The sequence below is a fragment of the Oncorhynchus tshawytscha genome, linkage group LG27 (assembly GCF_018296145.1).
Source record: "Oncorhynchus tshawytscha isolate Ot180627B linkage group LG27, Otsh_v2.0, whole genome shotgun sequence".
In the NCBI taxonomy this organism is placed as follows: domain Eukaryota; kingdom Metazoa; phylum Chordata; class Actinopteri; order Salmoniformes; family Salmonidae; genus Oncorhynchus; species Oncorhynchus tshawytscha.
In genome coordinates this window covers 17892070-17911045 of record NC_056455.1, presented here as the reverse complement: position 1 = coordinate 17911045, position 18976 = coordinate 17892070, and the positions used below count along the sequence as shown (strand labels likewise).

At 41.2% G+C, this 18976-nt stretch overlaps 2 protein-coding genes across 3 annotated transcripts; one reads left to right on the top strand and one right to left on the bottom strand.

Annotated features, from left to right (window-relative positions):
* Positions 1 to 354: 354 nt before the first annotated feature.
* Positions 355 to 6061, bottom strand: LOC112258944 (germ cell-specific gene 1-like protein). 2 transcript variants are annotated; one of them, XM_042307054.1, is made up of 5 exons: positions 5525 to 6061; positions 3887 to 3934; positions 3038 to 3190; positions 1314 to 1425; positions 355 to 1103 (listed from the first exon to the last, which is right to left on the bottom strand). In XM_042307054.1, the coding sequence occupies exons 1-5, from the start codon at positions 5823 to 5825 to the stop codon at positions 791 to 793; spliced, it is 927 nt and encodes a 308-aa protein (XP_042162988.1). In that variant the 5' UTR covers positions 5826 to 6061; the 3' UTR covers positions 355 to 790. The 2 variants fall into 2 exon arrangements, 1 of the variants encoding a protein (XP_042162988.1); XR_002954789.2 differs by lacking the exons at positions 355 to 1103; positions 1314 to 1425; positions 5525 to 6061 and adding an exon at positions 4146 to 4343 and having other exon boundaries at positions 3043 to 3190.
* Positions 6062 to 11298: 5237 nt separating this feature from the next.
* LOC112234108 (recoverin-like) lies at positions 11299 to 13696 on the top strand. The gene is made up of 3 exons (XM_042307366.1): positions 11299 to 11847; positions 12207 to 12318; positions 12471 to 13696. Exons 1-3 carry the CDS (start codon positions 11467 to 11469, stop codon positions 12587 to 12589), a joined length of 612 nt encoding a protein of 203 aa, XP_042163300.1. The 5' UTR covers positions 11299 to 11466; the 3' UTR covers positions 12590 to 13696.
* The last annotated feature ends 5280 nt before the right edge of the window (positions 13697 to 18976 follow it).

Below are 18976 nucleotides of genomic sequence, written 5' to 3'. Positions count from 1 at the left end.
GTCCTGGGGCATGGTCCTAGGGCTCAGGTCAGCCAGCAGCATGGCCAGGTGGACTGGGGACAGCAAGGAGTCAATGTCAGGTCCTGGGGCATGGTCCTATGGCCTCCGAGAGAGAGAAAGAAAGAGAGAAGGAGAGAATTAGAGAACTAGACACACAGGACACCGAATTGATATAACAAACTGACCCCAGCCCCCCGACACATGCAGCATAAATTGGAGGCTGAGACAGGAGCAGGAGACACTGTCAGGAGGGGTCAGCCAAACTTACATACAGCACATATAAACATAAGTATATTGTAACCTACTGTACGTGTTGGAAATAGCAAAACTACTAACATAGCTTGTAAAAACAGCTTTACCATCTGCTCCAGAATAACAGTAATGATGAGAATAGTCATGGCCTTGGCTCTAGAAACATACAGGAGGAAGTTGGGGACAAGTGTTGTTTATTCAGTCAGCTCCATGTTCCTTTGGCTATAATATTAGTAATGATCTTCTCAATGGGATCCATTATGCCCTATATAGTGAGTTTAGATCCTGTATATGAGAGCCAATTTATGGTCATTTTAATGAAGAGGTCACCAAGCCTGGTCCTGTAAAGCCTAATAGATCTCCTAGGCCCTGTTCTGATACTGTGAAAATGCATCCTTTCTTCCTCACCTTTGTGTTTTGAATTGGAACCTATCCAATCGTGTTGGAGCAGTCATAACCTCAATGAAGGGAGTATGGAAGGTACATTCTAACAGTATTTGAATGAGGCCCTGCAGGCCCAGGGTTGGTGACCACTGTCTTAGCAGTAGGCCTCTCCCTGTGGTCCTGTCATGCTGTCCAGGCCCATTACATAGGCTGCTCCAGTGGAGGGTTTGTGCCCATTGACAGGGAGGTCCAGAGGCCCAGCATTTCCTTCTCCCCTTGCAGGCACAGCCGTCAGGTACATGTCCCACATATGCTCTGGCAGGTCCATCTCCAGCAGCTTCTGCTTGATCCTCAGGTTCTTCTCAATGTTCCGCCGCTTGTACTTGAACTCTACGATGGTCTTGGTGTACCTGTTCAGTGCTGTCACTGCAGAAGCCATGCAGGTGGCGAAGGAGCCCCATGCTAAGCTGGGGAGGGGGAAGAAGAAGAACAGAGGGTGTGATTAACCTCAGCATTGCATGCTCTCTCCATCATGACTGCTACTATACATGGCCTCAGAATGCTAGCGTCGCTTAAAATTGCACGAGTATCACATAGCTGGGTATTAGAGTTTAATCAGAGACAACTCCTATTGTACAGCACCTAGTGTAACGGTAAGTGACCTAGTCAGTACATACATGTAGGACCAGCTGTAGTCCCAGGTCTTGGGCCTCCAGTCCTCCGGACCCATAGCCACAGCCAGCTGAAAGGCCGTGGTGAACATCATGTGGGCAACCATCCCCAAAAGGCCTGGATCCCGAGGGACACAACACAATACAAAACGCAAATAATGTTGGTGAATGAAAACCTGAGATAAAATATGATTGGTTGTACCTTTCAAAAGCACTGGTATAAGTACAGCAAAAAAATAGTATCGGCAATTGATATTAGTAGCCACACGTGGCAGTATTGTACACATTATGAATTGAGGGCTATCAGTTTGGATACCTTTCACTTATTTTAAAAACCTTGCATGAGGACAGGTGTTAGTGTGAACAACATTGAGTGCAGTCCATTCATTTTCTCCATGATCATGCTTCCTTATTCACTGGATATTCAGTTTATAGTATTACTGGGGAAGCTGATACATTAATACAGTTGCAGCCATTCCCCTTCATAACAATGACAGATAGAAGAGAGAATGATGAAGAATCAAAGCCCACCACAGCACAGTGTTCCCTCTACTCTCTCTTTCTCTGCTGCCTCTTGGCCATCTCTCTGCCAACATTCTGCTCGTCTACAGCTGCTTTACTTGGGATTAACACCCTAACAACAAGAGGAGGGAGTCAGGGGAAGGTGGGAGGGGAGGGGTGGGGGTACTCCTCTGGGTAGGCCTTGTCTTGGCCCAAAACCACTGCCCCATCTCCAATCCGATTAGTCCAGAAACCAGCAAATCCCCAGAGGTATTGGACACAGACCATAGACCACTGCTCTACGTGCTATGCTAGCTAGGCTAGCTTCTCTACAACTGTACCTCCCTGAGCAAGGCTCCCATTTCACTCTGCTACTATTATTGCTCTGCTTTTCTGCTAACAAAATCATATTCATATTCACATTCATATTTGTTCCACGGACCCAAGGAGAGTTAGCTGTAGGGATTCCACAAATTCTGTAGTGCATAAACCACATTTTAAACGTGTATATTCCCTCCTACTTACCCCCACAATACAGTTTGACAGATTGATAGCAACACAATAACCATGATTGACAATACAGTGAGTGAATCTAAATGAAAATTACTCCTGATTGACAAACATTTTCTCAACATCATCTTGATTCCTCTCCTATCAGCTTTGGAAATGGTCTTTGAATGGATGGAAACTTAGAGTAGATTCAGCAGTGTACTGAATATCGTATCTGTAAAATTGAAATAATCCATTTAGGATATGGACTAGCCACGGTCACTCTGGCCGGCCTCTGCCTGCCTGGGATGGTTAGTGGGTTGCATGCATGGTATTAGATGATGTAATCCCCTTGGTGGCTAGTGTTACACACAGACACGCTGGACTCTGATCTACTGTGTAGCTGGGACTCCCAAAGCCTGTCTACTGTAGGCTCTCTATCCAATTTGACCAGCCCAGTGCCAGCCTTAGTGTGATAGCGTGGCATGGAGGTTGACATGGCCTCTGGTCATTGAGAAACGGAGCCAGGGGATGTCCACTCACTAGTGTGCCCCCTCTGTGAAGCTGACTTCATAGTTAAGGATGCAGGGAGATAATCAACTCCTCAATGGCTGGTGATCAGCTTTGAGTGACTGTATGAAAGTATTCTTTGATGACTTGTTCACTTGACAAATGGTGAACGTCACATTAAAAAAAAAATATATGACTGTGAACATCATTCCCAGGCACAGATGTGTTACCTGACAGAGCGGTGAACATGGCAGCAAAGGCGTTGAGCTTCAGCTTGTTCATGACGCTGAGGCAAGGACACAGCTCTAACCACATGAGTACACCTCCCGTGAACAGCAGGATGAGGTAGAGACACTCAGCTGTGATGCACAGCCACAGGACCCCTGGGAATAGAAGGAAGAGAGGAGTCAGTCAGAGTGAGTACTACTGTCGCCTCTAGAATCCACTTCCCTCTCCTAAATAATCCCACCTCTAGGAAGGGAGACATCAACTCCACAGACCCAGACAGGAAGAGACCCCTGAGCTCTCTGTAGGCCTGCTCCGGTGGGACTTGGATAGAGACGACAGGTGCCACTGATAACAAGATGACAGCTGCTTCTAATGTAAACTCCTACAACAGCTTTACTTTGGTTTTTAGGCTGTTAATTAGGATTTCCTATGGAAGCCCCGATTGGAGTCACAGTAGATTATGTTCCAGTAAAAGGCAAGAGTTGACGGACATTCCAAAAAAAGTTGCAGAGGAATAGTACACTTATGAAAACAATGAAATAAAGTCTATATATACTACCAACAACGTAGTGGGGTAGTGTTGCGTTTACTCATTTAATTATTGGGAGCAGATAAGACTGTCTTTATCTATTTTCAAAGTAGATTATGAAAAATTGTTGATGCTTCATAGATTTTGTTGAGAGTGAAAAAGGGGACACCTGCAAATGGCATCATCCTATAAAATCACTGTCTTGATATATTTTTGATGACTGGACGTATATAAAGTTGTGGTCAAGAGGAGAATATATATTTATCAGGGCTTTACACCACTAGACCGAAAGATAATCGTTTTATAAATGGGTTTTACCTACCTTTTTCATGGTCAGGTGCAATGTCTTTAAAGTCTCTGCAGTTAAAACCTGGAAGCAGAGAAACATTCATTTAGTTCATGTAGCCTAGTCTTGTTATTTTTCTTATCTTCCAAAAATGTTTTACCCTTATTTGTTATTTTCTATAAATGAAATAAATATAAATGTGTTAGTATGCACAGAAGCATCAGCTAAATGGTTATGATCAGGATTTTCACCTTCATGTTGTTTGACCGATTACTCCCCAAGATAAATCGCTTACCACTTTTAAAATCAGACCCTATCCATTATCTGATAGTGGTGTCTCCAGTCTTCATGTCTCCAGTCTTCATGTCTCCAATCCTCATGTCTCCAGTCCTCATGTCTCTAGTCCTTTTTCTATCCCACTAAGCTGTTTGTTCTGTCACACCTCAGGACTGGCTACTGATGACTCTCACAGCTGTTTGTTCTGTCACACCTCAGGACTGGCTACTCCCTCTCAAGACAAATCGCTCCAGGAAAATCAGACTGCTGACCTCATAGCTTTGTTCTCTCATTGCTTGTTCTGTCACACCTCAAGACTGGCTACTGCTGACTCTCACAGCTGTTTGTTCTGTCACACCTCAGGACTGGCTACTGCTGACTCTCACAGCTGCTTGTTCTGTCACACCTCAGGACTGGCTATGTGACTCTCACAGCTGCTTGTTCTGTCACACCTCAGGACTGGCTACTGCTGACTCTCACAGCTGCTTGTTCTGTCACACCTCAGGACTGGCTACTGCTGACTCTCACAGCTGCTTGTTCTGACACACCTCAGGACTGGCTACTGCTGACTCTCACAGCTGTTTGTTCTGTCACACCTCAGGACTGGCTACTGATGACTCTCACAGCTGTTTGTTCTGTCACACCTCAGGACTGGCTACTGATGACTCTCACAGCTGTTTGTTCTGTCACACCTCAGGACTGGCTACTGCTGACTCTCACAGCTGTTTGTTCTGTCACACCTCAGGACTGGCTACTGCTGACTCTCACAGCTGTTGTTCTGTCACACCTCAGGACTGGCTACTGCTGACTCTCACAGCTGTTTGTTCTGTCACACCTCAGGACTTTCTACTGCTGATTCTCACAGCTGCTTGTTCTGTCACACCTCAGGACTTTCTACTGCTGATTCTCACAGCTGCTTGTTCTGTCACACCTCAGGACTTTCAACTGCTGATTCTCACAGCAATCATAGCAAATCAATGTTGAGTCACAGAGTTTCTGCAAGCATTCCAATTCTTGCACTCAATGATCTCCACACTGTAAAACTCCTACTAAAACTGATGCATCGTTTTGTCAGTCCATTTCAGTAAAGTCAACACAAGTAACCTGATACCAAATAGAACATTACTTTTGGCTTATTTTATCAAAGCTCAAAGACTAAAAAAGACAAAACAACATGGTGATGTAATTATGCAAGTAAATAGTAGACTGTCAAATCATTTGCATCTTGATCTTATTTTAGTCTCTCCCAATGTACTTCCTCCTTCACTTCCTGTTGTAATGTACCCAAACCACCTCAGGTTTAGAGAGCATGGTCACACAGGACCAGCTGCTGAGCGGCCAACATGGTCGCATGTTTTATTTCAACATTTCTGCAAGTTGTACATAAACGTTATTTACCATTCATGTCAGCAGCCTGCTCACAGGAGAAGAAGATGCCAGTGTGGAACTTCCTCATCAGGAACTTCTCTTCTCCCGACTCCCAGATGTACTGCACCAGCCGGCTGTCATTGATGTTACTGCTGTTGAAGCGAATGCAGTACGACTGCCTGGTCGTCACCGGCCCCGTGCAGAAAGGCTTGACCACCTTCCTGGTCCCCTCGCACCAGAAGCTAGTGGTCACTGCTGACAGGGCACACGTAAATGCTACAATGTTGAGGGTGAGCGCCAGGGACCCCCGCCGACTGCACTCTGTCCCCATGCTGGAGGCTGGGCAAAATGAAATGAAATGGCAACTAATCCAGGCTTTCGATATGTCCCTGCCGTGTTTTGCCTCTCAAATATATCTCAAATCTTCATAATCTTGTGGCATTTGAGGTTCCTTGAGTGATGCTGTATGTACATCTCTCCTGTGGCTCTAAGGATGTGATACCTTTATTGAAGGATTCGTTCTCTTCCTTGCTTGCGCTCCCTTATACTCCAATCCTCCAATCACTCTTTTTGTCTCTCCCTTGTTTATTTGAACTCTCTCTCTCTCTTTTCTCTTCTGCTTGCTGTGGTCTCTTTTTCTCCCATCTTTCTCCACCCACTCACCAAACGCGTAATTTATTACACAGGACAAATTATATTCTAGACCTCCATTTTATTGTCATATCTAAACCTAGGCGGTTTCTGTGAGCATAGTAATAAAAAAGATTAATTTGGGCTTACTCTTTAATCTGGAACAAGGCTCTCGCCAATACCAACATTGGACTGGACATGCTCTGGCATAGTTGGGCATTACTGATGCATGTTTTCACAAAGTACAGTGAGTGTACAAAACATTAAGGACACCTGCTCTTTCCATGACATAGACTGACCAGGTGAATCCAGGAGATAGCTATGAATCCTGATTGATGTCACTGGTTAAATCCACTTCAATCAGTGTAGATGAAGGGAAGGAGACAGGTTAAATAAGGATTGTAAAGCCTTGAGACAATTGAGACATGGATTGTGTTTGTGTGCCATTCAGAGGGTCAACGGGCAAGACAAAATATTTAAGTGCCTTTGAAAGGGGTGTGGTAGTAGATGCCAGGCTCACCGGTTTAACGGTGTCAAGAACTGCAACATTGCTGTTTTTTTTAATGTTCAACAGTTTCTCGTGTGTTTCAAGAATGGTCCACCAACAAAATAACATTCAGTCAACTTGACACAACTGTGGGATGCATTGGAGTCAACATGGTCCAGAATCCCTGTGGAACGCTTTCGACACCTTGTGGAGTCCATGCACCGACAAATTGATGCTGTTCTGAGGGCAAAAGGGGGCTACAACTCAATATTAGTTTTGTACACTCAGTGTATAATTTTATCACACTGTACCCGCTATCATAAAGGTCAGATCAACTCAAAGTGTGACAGTGACTTTAGGTTGTGAAACACACATTATTGCATGAGGCTGCAGATCAAGCATCAACATGTGTGCATGCAAAGTAAATCTGTTCCTATTTGATAGCCTGGTGATTGGCTTATGCAGGATGTTACATGCAAATGTAGGCAAACTGCTTTGGGAAATAGGCTTAACAGATGACAGATGTTGGGAGAAAGGATCCTGCATTTTCTTCAACTGATTTGTCTTGTCCATAACTACTCTCCACTAGGCCAATGAATACCAAGAGGGCAGCAAGTGCCACTTCCTTCACTGATCAGCAGTTGTGGCCTACCTATTGGAGTTCAGTGCATGGAGCTGACTTGAGTGACACAGAATGGACACAGGGTCACAGGTATCTAAACATCTCCACTGTGTTGGTGAGGTGCAGTAATTCTTGACATGGAGCTAACATCCAACATCACTGAATGATTGTTTCTGTTGAGAGAATTTGACACTGACATTTGTACTCAGATTTCTGAGAGACCAAACGTTTCTGCACAGACCGTAAAAACAAAGGACCCAGGAGGATTGTTAGATCAGGGAATGAGGAATTAATTCCTCATGGCAGAAGTTATACAGTACACTGTGGAACTACCATGATAATGCTTAGTAATGATATTACATCTTATGTAATACCAAGCCTTAAATGTACTCTCTTGTGACTTAATGGGGCAGTGTCACTTAATAGATCCAACAGAAAACAGAGATGACTTTGCAGATTCAAGTGGTGGGGAAAACAGGGCAATAAAACGGATGTGTAATCAATCGATATTTGACATAATATTGGACACCTCCTATTGGACAGTAAGGCAAACCCAGTGAGCTGAGAGTATACGATTGCAGCACAACGATGTTGTGTCAGAAATTCTGTAAACATAATCCATATGTTGGTACATTACCTTCCATGTGCTATTCACCTTAAAAAGGCACAAGTACCAAAACATTACTTTGAAGTGAGTGGAACCAGGCCGAGGGTTTGAGACATTTTTCCTTGTATTCTTGTGGTCATCTTTCAATTCTGTAGTATGCTGAGAGTTGGGTAATATTTTCCCTAGGAAATATAGTCTACCCTTGATTATGGGGCCATCTTAGTTGATTTACAATATTATGTGCAATGAGTCCATACTGTTTGAGGAGATTTTGATATATAATTTTGGAATGTACACTTGCCAAATGCCCAAAGTATATATCTTCACCAGCTTCAGAGTAGTGTTGAAAAAATTCACCAACAACTGTCTACTTCCAATTCCTCCTATTCTTATATAACAACCAATAAAAAAATGAACATGATTTCCCCTCTCAACTATACCTGTATTGTTTTTGGCCAGAATCCACAATTTACAGAATCAAAAATGACCAGCAGTAGATGAAACATGCAACCTCAAAACTCAAAGCTTACAAAGGTATTCTAGCAAAAAACAGGATTATCCTCAATCTGAATCCTTTCATGTTTGCCAGGCAAACTGAGCACCATTGATGGATGAGGACACTGACCTTGTTCAAGCCCATGTAGATACACACTGCTCTGAACATGTCAGCACGCTCAGCTGTTGTGCAGGCTCCTGGATGTCATGAGAAACATGCATACACTGGGCTGTACAGAAGCAAGCAAACATAAAATAAGAATACATTTGGACCTGATATACTTGTGAGAGTTTAGATGCCAATGTAAGAAATGTTGATTTTGGCATCATGATGGTACTGTAGGCTGCTATGTCCTGAGGCTCTACAGGCAACACCACTCAGTGTGTTGTTATGGATTTGGATGTCCACTTCCTTCTTTTCCTGTAAATAGCCAGGAAATGATTATAACTGGAACTCAACTTACACTACTATATCCTGACCATTATAAAGAGATAAACATTAGTAATGACTAAAACATCAATCTACTTTCCCACCAACACATTTTTTATAGTAGTATTTCTTAATGCTGCTTACATATATTTGAGATACTGTGATTGGGTTAACTTGCCATCTGATTATGCAAGATAAATTCCAGATTGATGGCATAGGAGTGCTTTGAGTGCTTAATCCATTAAATGTTCAGTACATAAATATGAGTTAGGAATCCATCTGACTGAACATTGTGCTCAGCAGTTATGATTTGCACAACTATGTTTGTGTCCCCTGTGTACCACTGCCATCACGTCAGACATAAGCTGGTTACACTAGCTTCATTCCCTCTATGACGTCAGTTGGTTTTACTAGGTAACACATTAGATCAAGACCTAAGCTGATATGAGCTCTGCTGGGGCTGCCAAAACTAAAATGAGATGCAGTTAAATTAATAACACATGCACACACACCATCCCACCAAAATACCCTGAAAGTTATTTAGGTACGATATAAAGTTATAAAGATATACGGTATAAAGTTATAAAGATGCTGACATTAACACCAATACCATTTCCCCCATTGTGTCATAGATGATCAGACGTACAGTACTGTAAACGGGTTGCTTAGACTTCACTCTCTTGTAACAAGAGGGCAACGCAAATACCTTGAGCTGAGCTCAGCAGACTGACATCTTAGCCTGGTACCTACACAACATACCACTAACACCATAACACACATAATGCTAATTGTATCACTATCATTTAGAGTTTTTATGCTGTTAATACCATTGCCAGTCATAACAATTTACTTGAAGATGGTATTATAGGCATCCATATTATTGATCATTCAAATAATAATTCTGAATTTCAAATCAATTATTCCAGAGAACGCGCTTCCACTGCTCCAGAGTCCAATGGCGGCGAGCTTTACACCACTCCAGCCGACGCTTGGCACTGCGCATGGTGATCTTAGGCTTGTGTGCAGCTGCTCGGCCATGGAAACCCATTTCATGGTCCCGAAGAACAGTTGTTGTGTTGATGTTGCTTCCAGAGGCAGTTTGTAACTCGGTAGTGAGTGTTGCAACTGAGGACAGACGATTTTTACGTTCTACACGCTCCAGCACTCGGCGGTCCCATTCTGTGAGCCGTTGTTGCTCCTAGACGTTTCCACTTCACAATAACAGCACTTACAGTTGACCGGGGAAGCTCTAGCAGGGCAGACATTTGACACACTGACTTGTTGGAAAGGTGGCATCCTATGACGGTGCCACATTGAAAGTCACAGAGCTCTTCAGTAAGGCCATTCTACTACCAATGTTTGTCTATGGAGATTGCATGGCTCTGTGCTCGATTTTATACACCTGTCAGCAATGGATGTGGATGAAATAGCCCAATCAACAAATTTGAAAGGGTGTCCACATACTTTTGAGGATGTAGTATATAACAACGTTTCCTTGTTTAAATCCCTACCTTCTGTAACCAATACTGAAATAAAAATTAAGACTTGCTATACATCACTGCGTAAAAAACTTGACATCTGTCAATGACATGGCAATGTTGACATGGTCTGAGCAGGGTCATCTTATATGGGATTCAGTATTGGCAAAGACTCTGTGGAAACATGAATCATTTTCAGGAATTTAATCTAAATTAGCCAACTTTTCTAATTACGCTGAGCATTAGCCAGCTCTAGTAGAGGAGTGTATGATGCTGTGACAGAGCTGTCAGAGTAAAGCCATCACTCTCACAGCACAGCACTTACACAGCTCAATTCCTGAATTCATCGAGGTCCAATTACTAAAACAGCAGATGGCCCAGTAATCTGCCATGAGACTGTTACAATGGAGAGACAATTCATCTCATCTCCCTATGCTAGCTACAGGGACAGCCCTGAGCTGCTTCACAGACACGAATACCCTGCTCTACAGGTGGGCTTAAACTTGCACACCTTTCACCCTGCTCATTCACATATCTTGTTTACCACATACCAGGTAGCCTAGTGGTTAGAGTGTTGGACTAGTAACCAAAAGGTTGCAAGATTGAATCCCCGAGCTGACAAGATACAAATCTGTCGTTCTGCCCCTGAACAAGGCAGTTAACCCACTGATCCTAGGCTGTCATTGAAAATAAGAATTTGTTCTTAACTGACTTGCCTAGTTAAATTAAGGTAAAATAAAAATTAAGTCTGTGAACATCACTGTAGTGTCAACTACAACAGGTGAAATAGGACGGTAGTATCAGTATTTTTTTAATGGAAATCATGTAACAACGTTATTTTGGCAACAATGGACACATTACATCCAGAAAGCTCAATCTAATCCTTGGATAATCTTAAACTGTATCAACCTGTATTATGTAAAGCTTGATGTCATTGTGCCTGTATGATGCACACACTACTACCTCATTGGACCCTAGAAAATATGTCAACCTCGTATGACGAAGTTATCCTCTTTATCTTCAAGACAGCTTGTCTGGTATTTAAGTAGCGATGACCATAATCCTGTTCAGCACATTGTGAAGTGGTCAGGGTGAGAAGGAGAGTCAGACCAAGTCAGGAAGAAGCTAACAGGTGGTTTCCTCTAAGTCAGGTGAGAGAGGTAGTACACACAAAACAAGAAAAATAACAATATTATCCCTTCACCATAGTGTTTCTTTGCAGCATGGGGAATTCTAAGAGTGGGGCACTGTCCAAGGAACTTCTGGAGGACCTGAAGTCCAATACTAAGTACAACGAGGCCGAGCTGTGTGTCTGGTACCAGTCCTTCCTCAAGGAATGCCCCACAGGCAGGATCACCAAGGAGCAATTTGAGGGCATTTATGCCAGCTTCTTCCCTAATGCAGATCCTACTGAGTACGCAAGGCATGTCTTTAGGAGCTTTGATACCAACGCAGATGGTCAACTGGACTTTAAGGAGTACATTGTGGCCCTGCACCTTACCTCCGGAGGTAAGACCCTGCAGAAGCTAGAGTGGGCCTTCGCCCTCTACGACGTGGATGGAAACGGAACCATCAGCAAAAATGAGATCCAAGAGATTGTTAAGGTACACAAACAAACAATTTCTCTGCCTCTAGTGTGAAGACACAGTGGTGGTGGTGATAATTACTGAACCACTCAGTATACAGAATGGACATAAACAAAGATCTTAGTTACAACCAAAAAGTGCAACAAGATGAATCAAATTAAAAGCAGAACATATATTATTTCATACATTTGTGAAATGATTAGGTGAATTGTTTAATATTCTACGTATTCAGTCATCCCGTAAAAATATGATGGGAGAACAATCTTTATGTAGTCTGCATTTTTTGAACAGTGCTATTATAGTACATGTGCTGAATTCAGTATTTAATCTACATTTGAAAGTTACATGTTTTTCCTTATTGCTTTATTGCTTTACAGTCAATATTTAACATGATCCCAGAGGAAGACCAAAAGGACCTGCCTGAAGATGAAAACACACCTGATAAGAGAGCAGACAAAGTCTGGGACTTTTTTGGAAAGAAAGAAGATGGTAATTTTGATTGTGAAGAATTTTCTAAATGTGATACGATGAAAACTTCTGGAATGAGAGACTTCCTATGAGTTTTGCACAATTAGACACATTAAATAAACAACCATAATAATGTTGATTCAGTAATGACATTTTCTATGTTTCCTTTCCAGACAAGATTGCAGAGAGGGAATTCATTCAAGGAGTGATGGACAACAAGGACATCCTACGGTTGATTCAGTATGATGAGCCCCAGAAAATCAAGGACAAACTGAAGGAGAAGAAACAATAGCTTTCCGACAAAATCATTCTTTTGAATTCTATAAGACTGTTCAAAGCTTAACTGTTTACAAACCCAACTCTCCTGCCAGACCTGGGCTCTTTGTGGGCTAGACAACATTGGCTTACAGATTGAAGTACCGCACATTGTGGTGGATGACCTGTTTGTCTATGAGACACCTGGACTTTTCTTCCCACTCAAATAACTGTTCCGTGCTCTAGAATGATGGGTATTCTTTTCTATTTCGTAATGAATGAATGGTTTCCAGGATTCTGTTGCCTGCTGCTGTGTTCACTTGCATTCATTAGTTTGATAAAGAGAAAGCCACCAGGAAAGGACCCACTGGGCACACACTGGTTGAATCAATGTTGTTTCCATGATATTTAAATGAAATTACGTCGAACCAACATAGACTTGACATCTGTGCCCAGTGGGGAGCTCCTTGTGAAGGGACTTAGGCTGAAGTTAACAATCCCTGTCTTACTATCAATCCTATTAGTATGTGAAGGTCAGTTTAGAAACATCCTGGCAGAGGTTTGTTATCAAGGTAATCATGTCTATAGAATGTGTCTTATAATGTGCTTAGCAGGACTGAAACCTCATACAATGTACAGTATTCAACTGGTAGAACAAAGGAAAAGGAGTCTTCTTTCTTGAATATTGTTGACATTATGTTGATGCTGTCAGAGACTGCTGGAAACTACATAATAAAAAACGCTGTGAAAAATGACATTATTAAGGGGTTCTAAAAAAAACGTTTTAAAAAATAAATATATATACTATATACTGGATTTAAGTAGAGAAAATGAGTAAATGTAATATTCAACTTTTGTTGAAAGATTCAAGGCATTCTAAAAAGAGCAATACAGATGTACTGTCACAAATCGTCTTCCTGGTCCTGAGGGAATGAGATTTCTTTCTTGTTTACATTTTTATTTCCCTTCAATAAGCGTGTATTTAAGTGTGTAGAGTTGTTATTATATTCTGAAATGGTATCATCCTGAATTTGATCATATGTTGATCCTATGTTGGTTTACATTGTTAAAGAGACATACTATAGTATCAAATACAATAACTGTCTTTGTTTACAAGAACAATAGTAAACATATAACCAAATGACCATAATTGCAATCTAAGAGAATGGCTCAATAGTGTTGATGAGATTGAGGAGCAGCTTCAAACTATGAGAATAGAAGGTTTCAGAACTTTTGTGAAACAGCACAGCACAGTTGAAAAATATATGGCAAGTAGAAATGAAAAGTAGAGATAGATGGGAGGGACTAAAGGAAGAGGGATAACTGAGGTATAATGTACTGTGCCTGTAAAATATATTGTATAAGCAGAGAGTATAAGTCTATGTATTGTTGTCCATTCATTTACTCCAGTTAGGAGAGGGGTGGTAGGGTTAGGGGGAAATAATAAACAACAAAATATTGGAAATGACGCAAACAATTACATTGATAATCTGCAATACAATCTGCAATATTAAAGATGATCTAGAGCGAGGAGTAGCCCGCTCCATACATTACACACGTCAAATAATGAATTACAGAACATGTGCTTTAACTCCAATCATATGTCATCTTGGCACTGAACTTGTCCCAGCTGTAAGGTCAGAAACACAGGACTCGTTCTCTCTCTAAAGCCTGATCTGGCTCCCAGTAATGCATGGCCTGGTTTCATGTCAATATTCCCCCACCTGGCCTATCTCCCTGGATCTCCCTGGCCAATCCACAGACAGTCAGAGGGGAGGGGATTGACTGTAAAAGCCGGAGGCAAAAGGCTGAATTTCATCTGCTTATTGGGATGAATCCAATTCATTTAAACATGTCCCAGAACTTGAAGTAAGCCAAACTGTATGTAAGCCAGTATATGATAATGAAACAAAACCCTTTTAAGTCTTGTCAAATCGTATTTCCAAGGAAACGATTTATTGTAGACACAGCATTCTACAGTATATTGTCTGGACAAAGGTCACCAATGATTTGACATTTCTTTAAAGATTGGAAACATTTGAATCGATGTACATGAGAAATGGAAATCAGTTAACAAAAGGCAATTAAATCAACATTAACATTACTACAAAATGACTGATTAAGTTAAGTACATTAACTTCTAATGTAAGAACTTTACCATAACACATATAACATTGACACATACTGTCAACACATACTGTCACATACTGATAACGTATACAATAAGTACAACATTTCAATCTGGATTAGTTTGGGATAGAATAATGCAAATCATTTCAGTGGTATTTTCATATTTTCTCACCTAGAAACAATGTGGATAAGGCATGTATATACTGAATAGACGTTGTCTATATACTGAATAGATGTGTTCTCTGTATGCATGTCTTGGCATAGTGAATGTATTATCCACATTAGAATATGAAAGGAGTGATCGTCTGAGGAGATGGTCCATAAACACAGTAAGTCCCTGCTTTGTTACACTTCCAGAATAACTAACGGCAAAAGACAGACTGACAGACAGACAGACAGACAGACAAACATGCAGTATTTTATATCATGTTATGTACGCTTTTTTAAGGTGGATATGTTGGCTAAAGGCTATGCTATTATCTGTTAATAGCATACTGTATGAAATGTATGGACAAGCACAGGTTCCAGTGCAAGTAACACTGACCACTTTTTCTGATGAGCTTTTGCGAGTCATTAAAATGTGACTTGGAGCGTCCAACTGAGCACTTCTGGAAATACAAAGCACTCCTGGAAATACAAAGCACTCCTGGAAATACAAAGCACTCCTGGAAATACAAAGCACTTCTGGAAATACAAAGCACTCCTGGAAATACAAAGCACTCCTGGAAATACAAAGCACTCCTGGAAATACAAAGCACTCCTGGAAATACAAAGCACTCCTGGAAATACAAAGCACTCCTGGAAATACAAATTGGACTGTATTTAGGATAAATGCAAAATAGCAATTCCCAACTCTAAGCAATGGTTGACTCACAAAGTGCCGTGCAAAATAAATGAATGATTTTCGAATCTGTTGACTATTATCCTGTTATAATTAATTGACAAACAACAAGGTACAAACATTTAGTTGACCGAAAGTGCAAGGCCACTTAAACAGTTAACAGCTAAATACATCTAGCTTGTATCTACAAATATACACTGATGCAGAATAGAATATATCAAGAACATTCCAGGTACTGTTTATAACCTTGAGGCACTAAAAGGTGTTCATTGTAACATGGATCGTCATCATCATTGTCTCACCACAGATCCAAAATAGACTCAGGCCTATGTTCCAATCTGCCACACGAGGTGACGTGTGACAAACATGCTGTTTCACAATCCTAAACATCTTACCCTATTCAACTTAGAGAGAGGTTGTTGTACATAAATTCATGTTCATGACAAACCTTAATGAGTTGATTCACTCTTGTTCATTGAGTGCAGTAACTTGGAGTATATACTTTCTGTAAACACATCCCATATACATTGTACTACAGTGCCAAGACAGCCATAATATTTCACAAATATGCACTTAACCATATACAGTAAATGTAAGATATTTTCCCTAAACATGCATATCTTGACAGGTAAAATGAATGGGCGTAAATATGAAAATATATCATAATTAATCTAGGATATCACATAATGTTTCATATTCCAGTATCTAAAATAAAGTGAAATGTTAATAATTAGTTGTTCGGTTTATATGCCAAAATTATAAGGTTTTACAATGCATCCAATCTATTTCTCAAATACATAAAAATGTATCATTCTTAATAGTGGAAACTTCTAATTTTACAACAGATAAAACCCAAAATAATTGTTTAAGCTTGTTTAGTGGCATTCATTATACAGAGTAAAACTATCAAACATTGTATTACTGTAACATGCTGGTATTTGGACTATTGATCTCTTGTTTTTCCATTGTAGGTTCAAAAGCACTGCATTGGGAATGCTAACTTTTCTCCAGTTATCACTGAGATAACATTGTGCTATTCTGATGTCATCATAGACAGAATGTACAGGCCTCACCTTATCCTGAACATACATGCACCTGCACCTGTAGTTGGAATGTTCTGTGAGAGGCCTGGGATTTTGACAGTATGGAGGTGGAGGTGTTGCCTCTGGCTGCTTGAGGTATGTCAATGTAGTTGACTATATGTCCATGTCCACAGGGCGGAGCTCCCCGGTCTTGTGCTCCTGCACCCACAGCTCTCGGTCTTTGGCTGGGTCCACATTCTGAAGCAGCTGATCCACTGGCTCCACCATCTGCCACACACACACACACACACACACACACACACACACACACACACACACACACACACACACACACACACACACACACACACACACACACACACACACACACACACACACACAGGCTCATATGGACCTTCATCACATAGACAATGTAAATGCTTAGAGAACTCATAGATGCTCATACAGAACACAATGAGGGGCGAGACAGACACTTCTATCCATAGTGGTCAGGGTTAACCGTACTGTTTCTGGAGACACATCGAGCTGCCTTTTGCTAATACAACTGGAGGCAAAGAAGTGTGCCAGCAGGTATCAGCTGAGCTTGTTACAGTGGCCCTCTAAAGGACAACCTCCTTATTAGGCTGATCAGTAGTGTGTGGCCACCTGTAATTGGCCTTCACCATCACCCAAAGTGGCACTACCCTTGGTACAGGACCTCAACGTCTCGTTAGATCTGCAGGTGTTTGCACCTCCTAAATGAGGAGAGCATCTGGGTTCATTCTCCCTGTTCAAGTGGCCCAGTGAAACAGTCAGCAGGGGGTGATAACAGCTGGTGAAGGGGTGACAGTGGTATGGTGATCGATGGTATGGTGATGCTTAAAAACATTGATCTGTTTGCCAAATCCTTTGTATTTTACTTGATCTAAATTGTTAGCTCCTAAAAGGATCTGATTTGAAAAATCAACATACACAAACTCCAAATTTGTATTATCACTGATGACCATTCTGTTTTACTGCTAAATGGATCTACTTTAAAAACCTATTTCACTGATGACCATTCTGTTTTACTGTACACCCCAAAAGACCTATTTCACTGATGACCATTCTGTTTTACTGTAGCACTATGCTCTCCAAAAGAAGGTAATCATCACACAAAGTGCAACCTATGTTGTATATTTCATTCTTTAACAGTTCCAAACTGCTCATCAATTAACTAGGCTGCCCATGGCCAGTCTGTTCTTACAGACTAGACGTAACATAGTAAATGTAAATACGGGACACTAAAATTAGTATGATATGTTACGTTTGGCATGGTTACATAAGACAGAAGGATACGGGTATAACGCGAACGTCTAGCAATCCAAAATTTGCGTACTCGAATCTCATCACAGACAACATTAGCATTTTAGCTCATTAGCAACTTTGCAACTCCTTACTACTTTTTAGATACTTTGAAACGACTTAGCAAAGGGGTCTCCAACAGATCGATCTCGCAGCCCACCTATGAGTAGCTCGCCAACAATTCTGAAAGTGCATGCATTTTTCACATTCCACCGCAAACTGAGACCGCAAGCTCCCAGCTACAATCTAATCTACGCAACATTGACATTATCCCACCATTAGTTAGCCACTATTCGCAAAAAAAGCCAAACCTAACACGATATCTGCCAATGAATTTCTTATCTAGCAGAAGTACTGTATATCATGAGTAAGTATATCATTTGTGTCTATTATTTGCAAACGTTACCATTAAATAAGCATCAGTAGTACAGAACCATTGCTAGACCGGCACATTAGATGGCACATTGCTGACTCTCTAGATGCACAATTAAAGGGGAATTATACCCTCAAAAAAGCTAAATGTGTTCGTTTTCCTTCCAGACCAAAAATATAAGGTCTTCTGTTGTGACTCAAAACATCCAATTTCGTTGTTTCTCTATGAACAAGTGTCATTTTGAAAGTGAAAAACAAAAACAATCTTAAAACAGGAAAAATAAAACTGAAAAAACATAATTTGGGAAAATATAAAACTATTTGGATTTTATAGAGCCCCCCCTTAGATTTGTTTTTGACCATTTTTTAAAACAGGTATATTGACAGAAAACATAATGCACTACTTTCTCCTGTACACTAAGGTCACAGGGAAGAGTTGGAGGGGAGAGGAGAAGAGAAGAATGTGACTATTTTAAAGCTAGGGAAAAAATGAGTAGCTCGTGACATGTTTCATTTTTTAGAAGTAGCTCTCATGCCAGAAAAGGTTGGAGACCCCTGACTTAGCATGTTAGTGTAACAGTATAGACTCTACGTCCGTCCCCTCGCCCCGACCTGGTCGCGAACCAGGGACGCTCTGCACACATTAACAGTCACCCTCGAAGCATCGTTACCCATCGCTCCACAAAAGCCGCGGCCCTTGCAGAGCAAGGGGAAC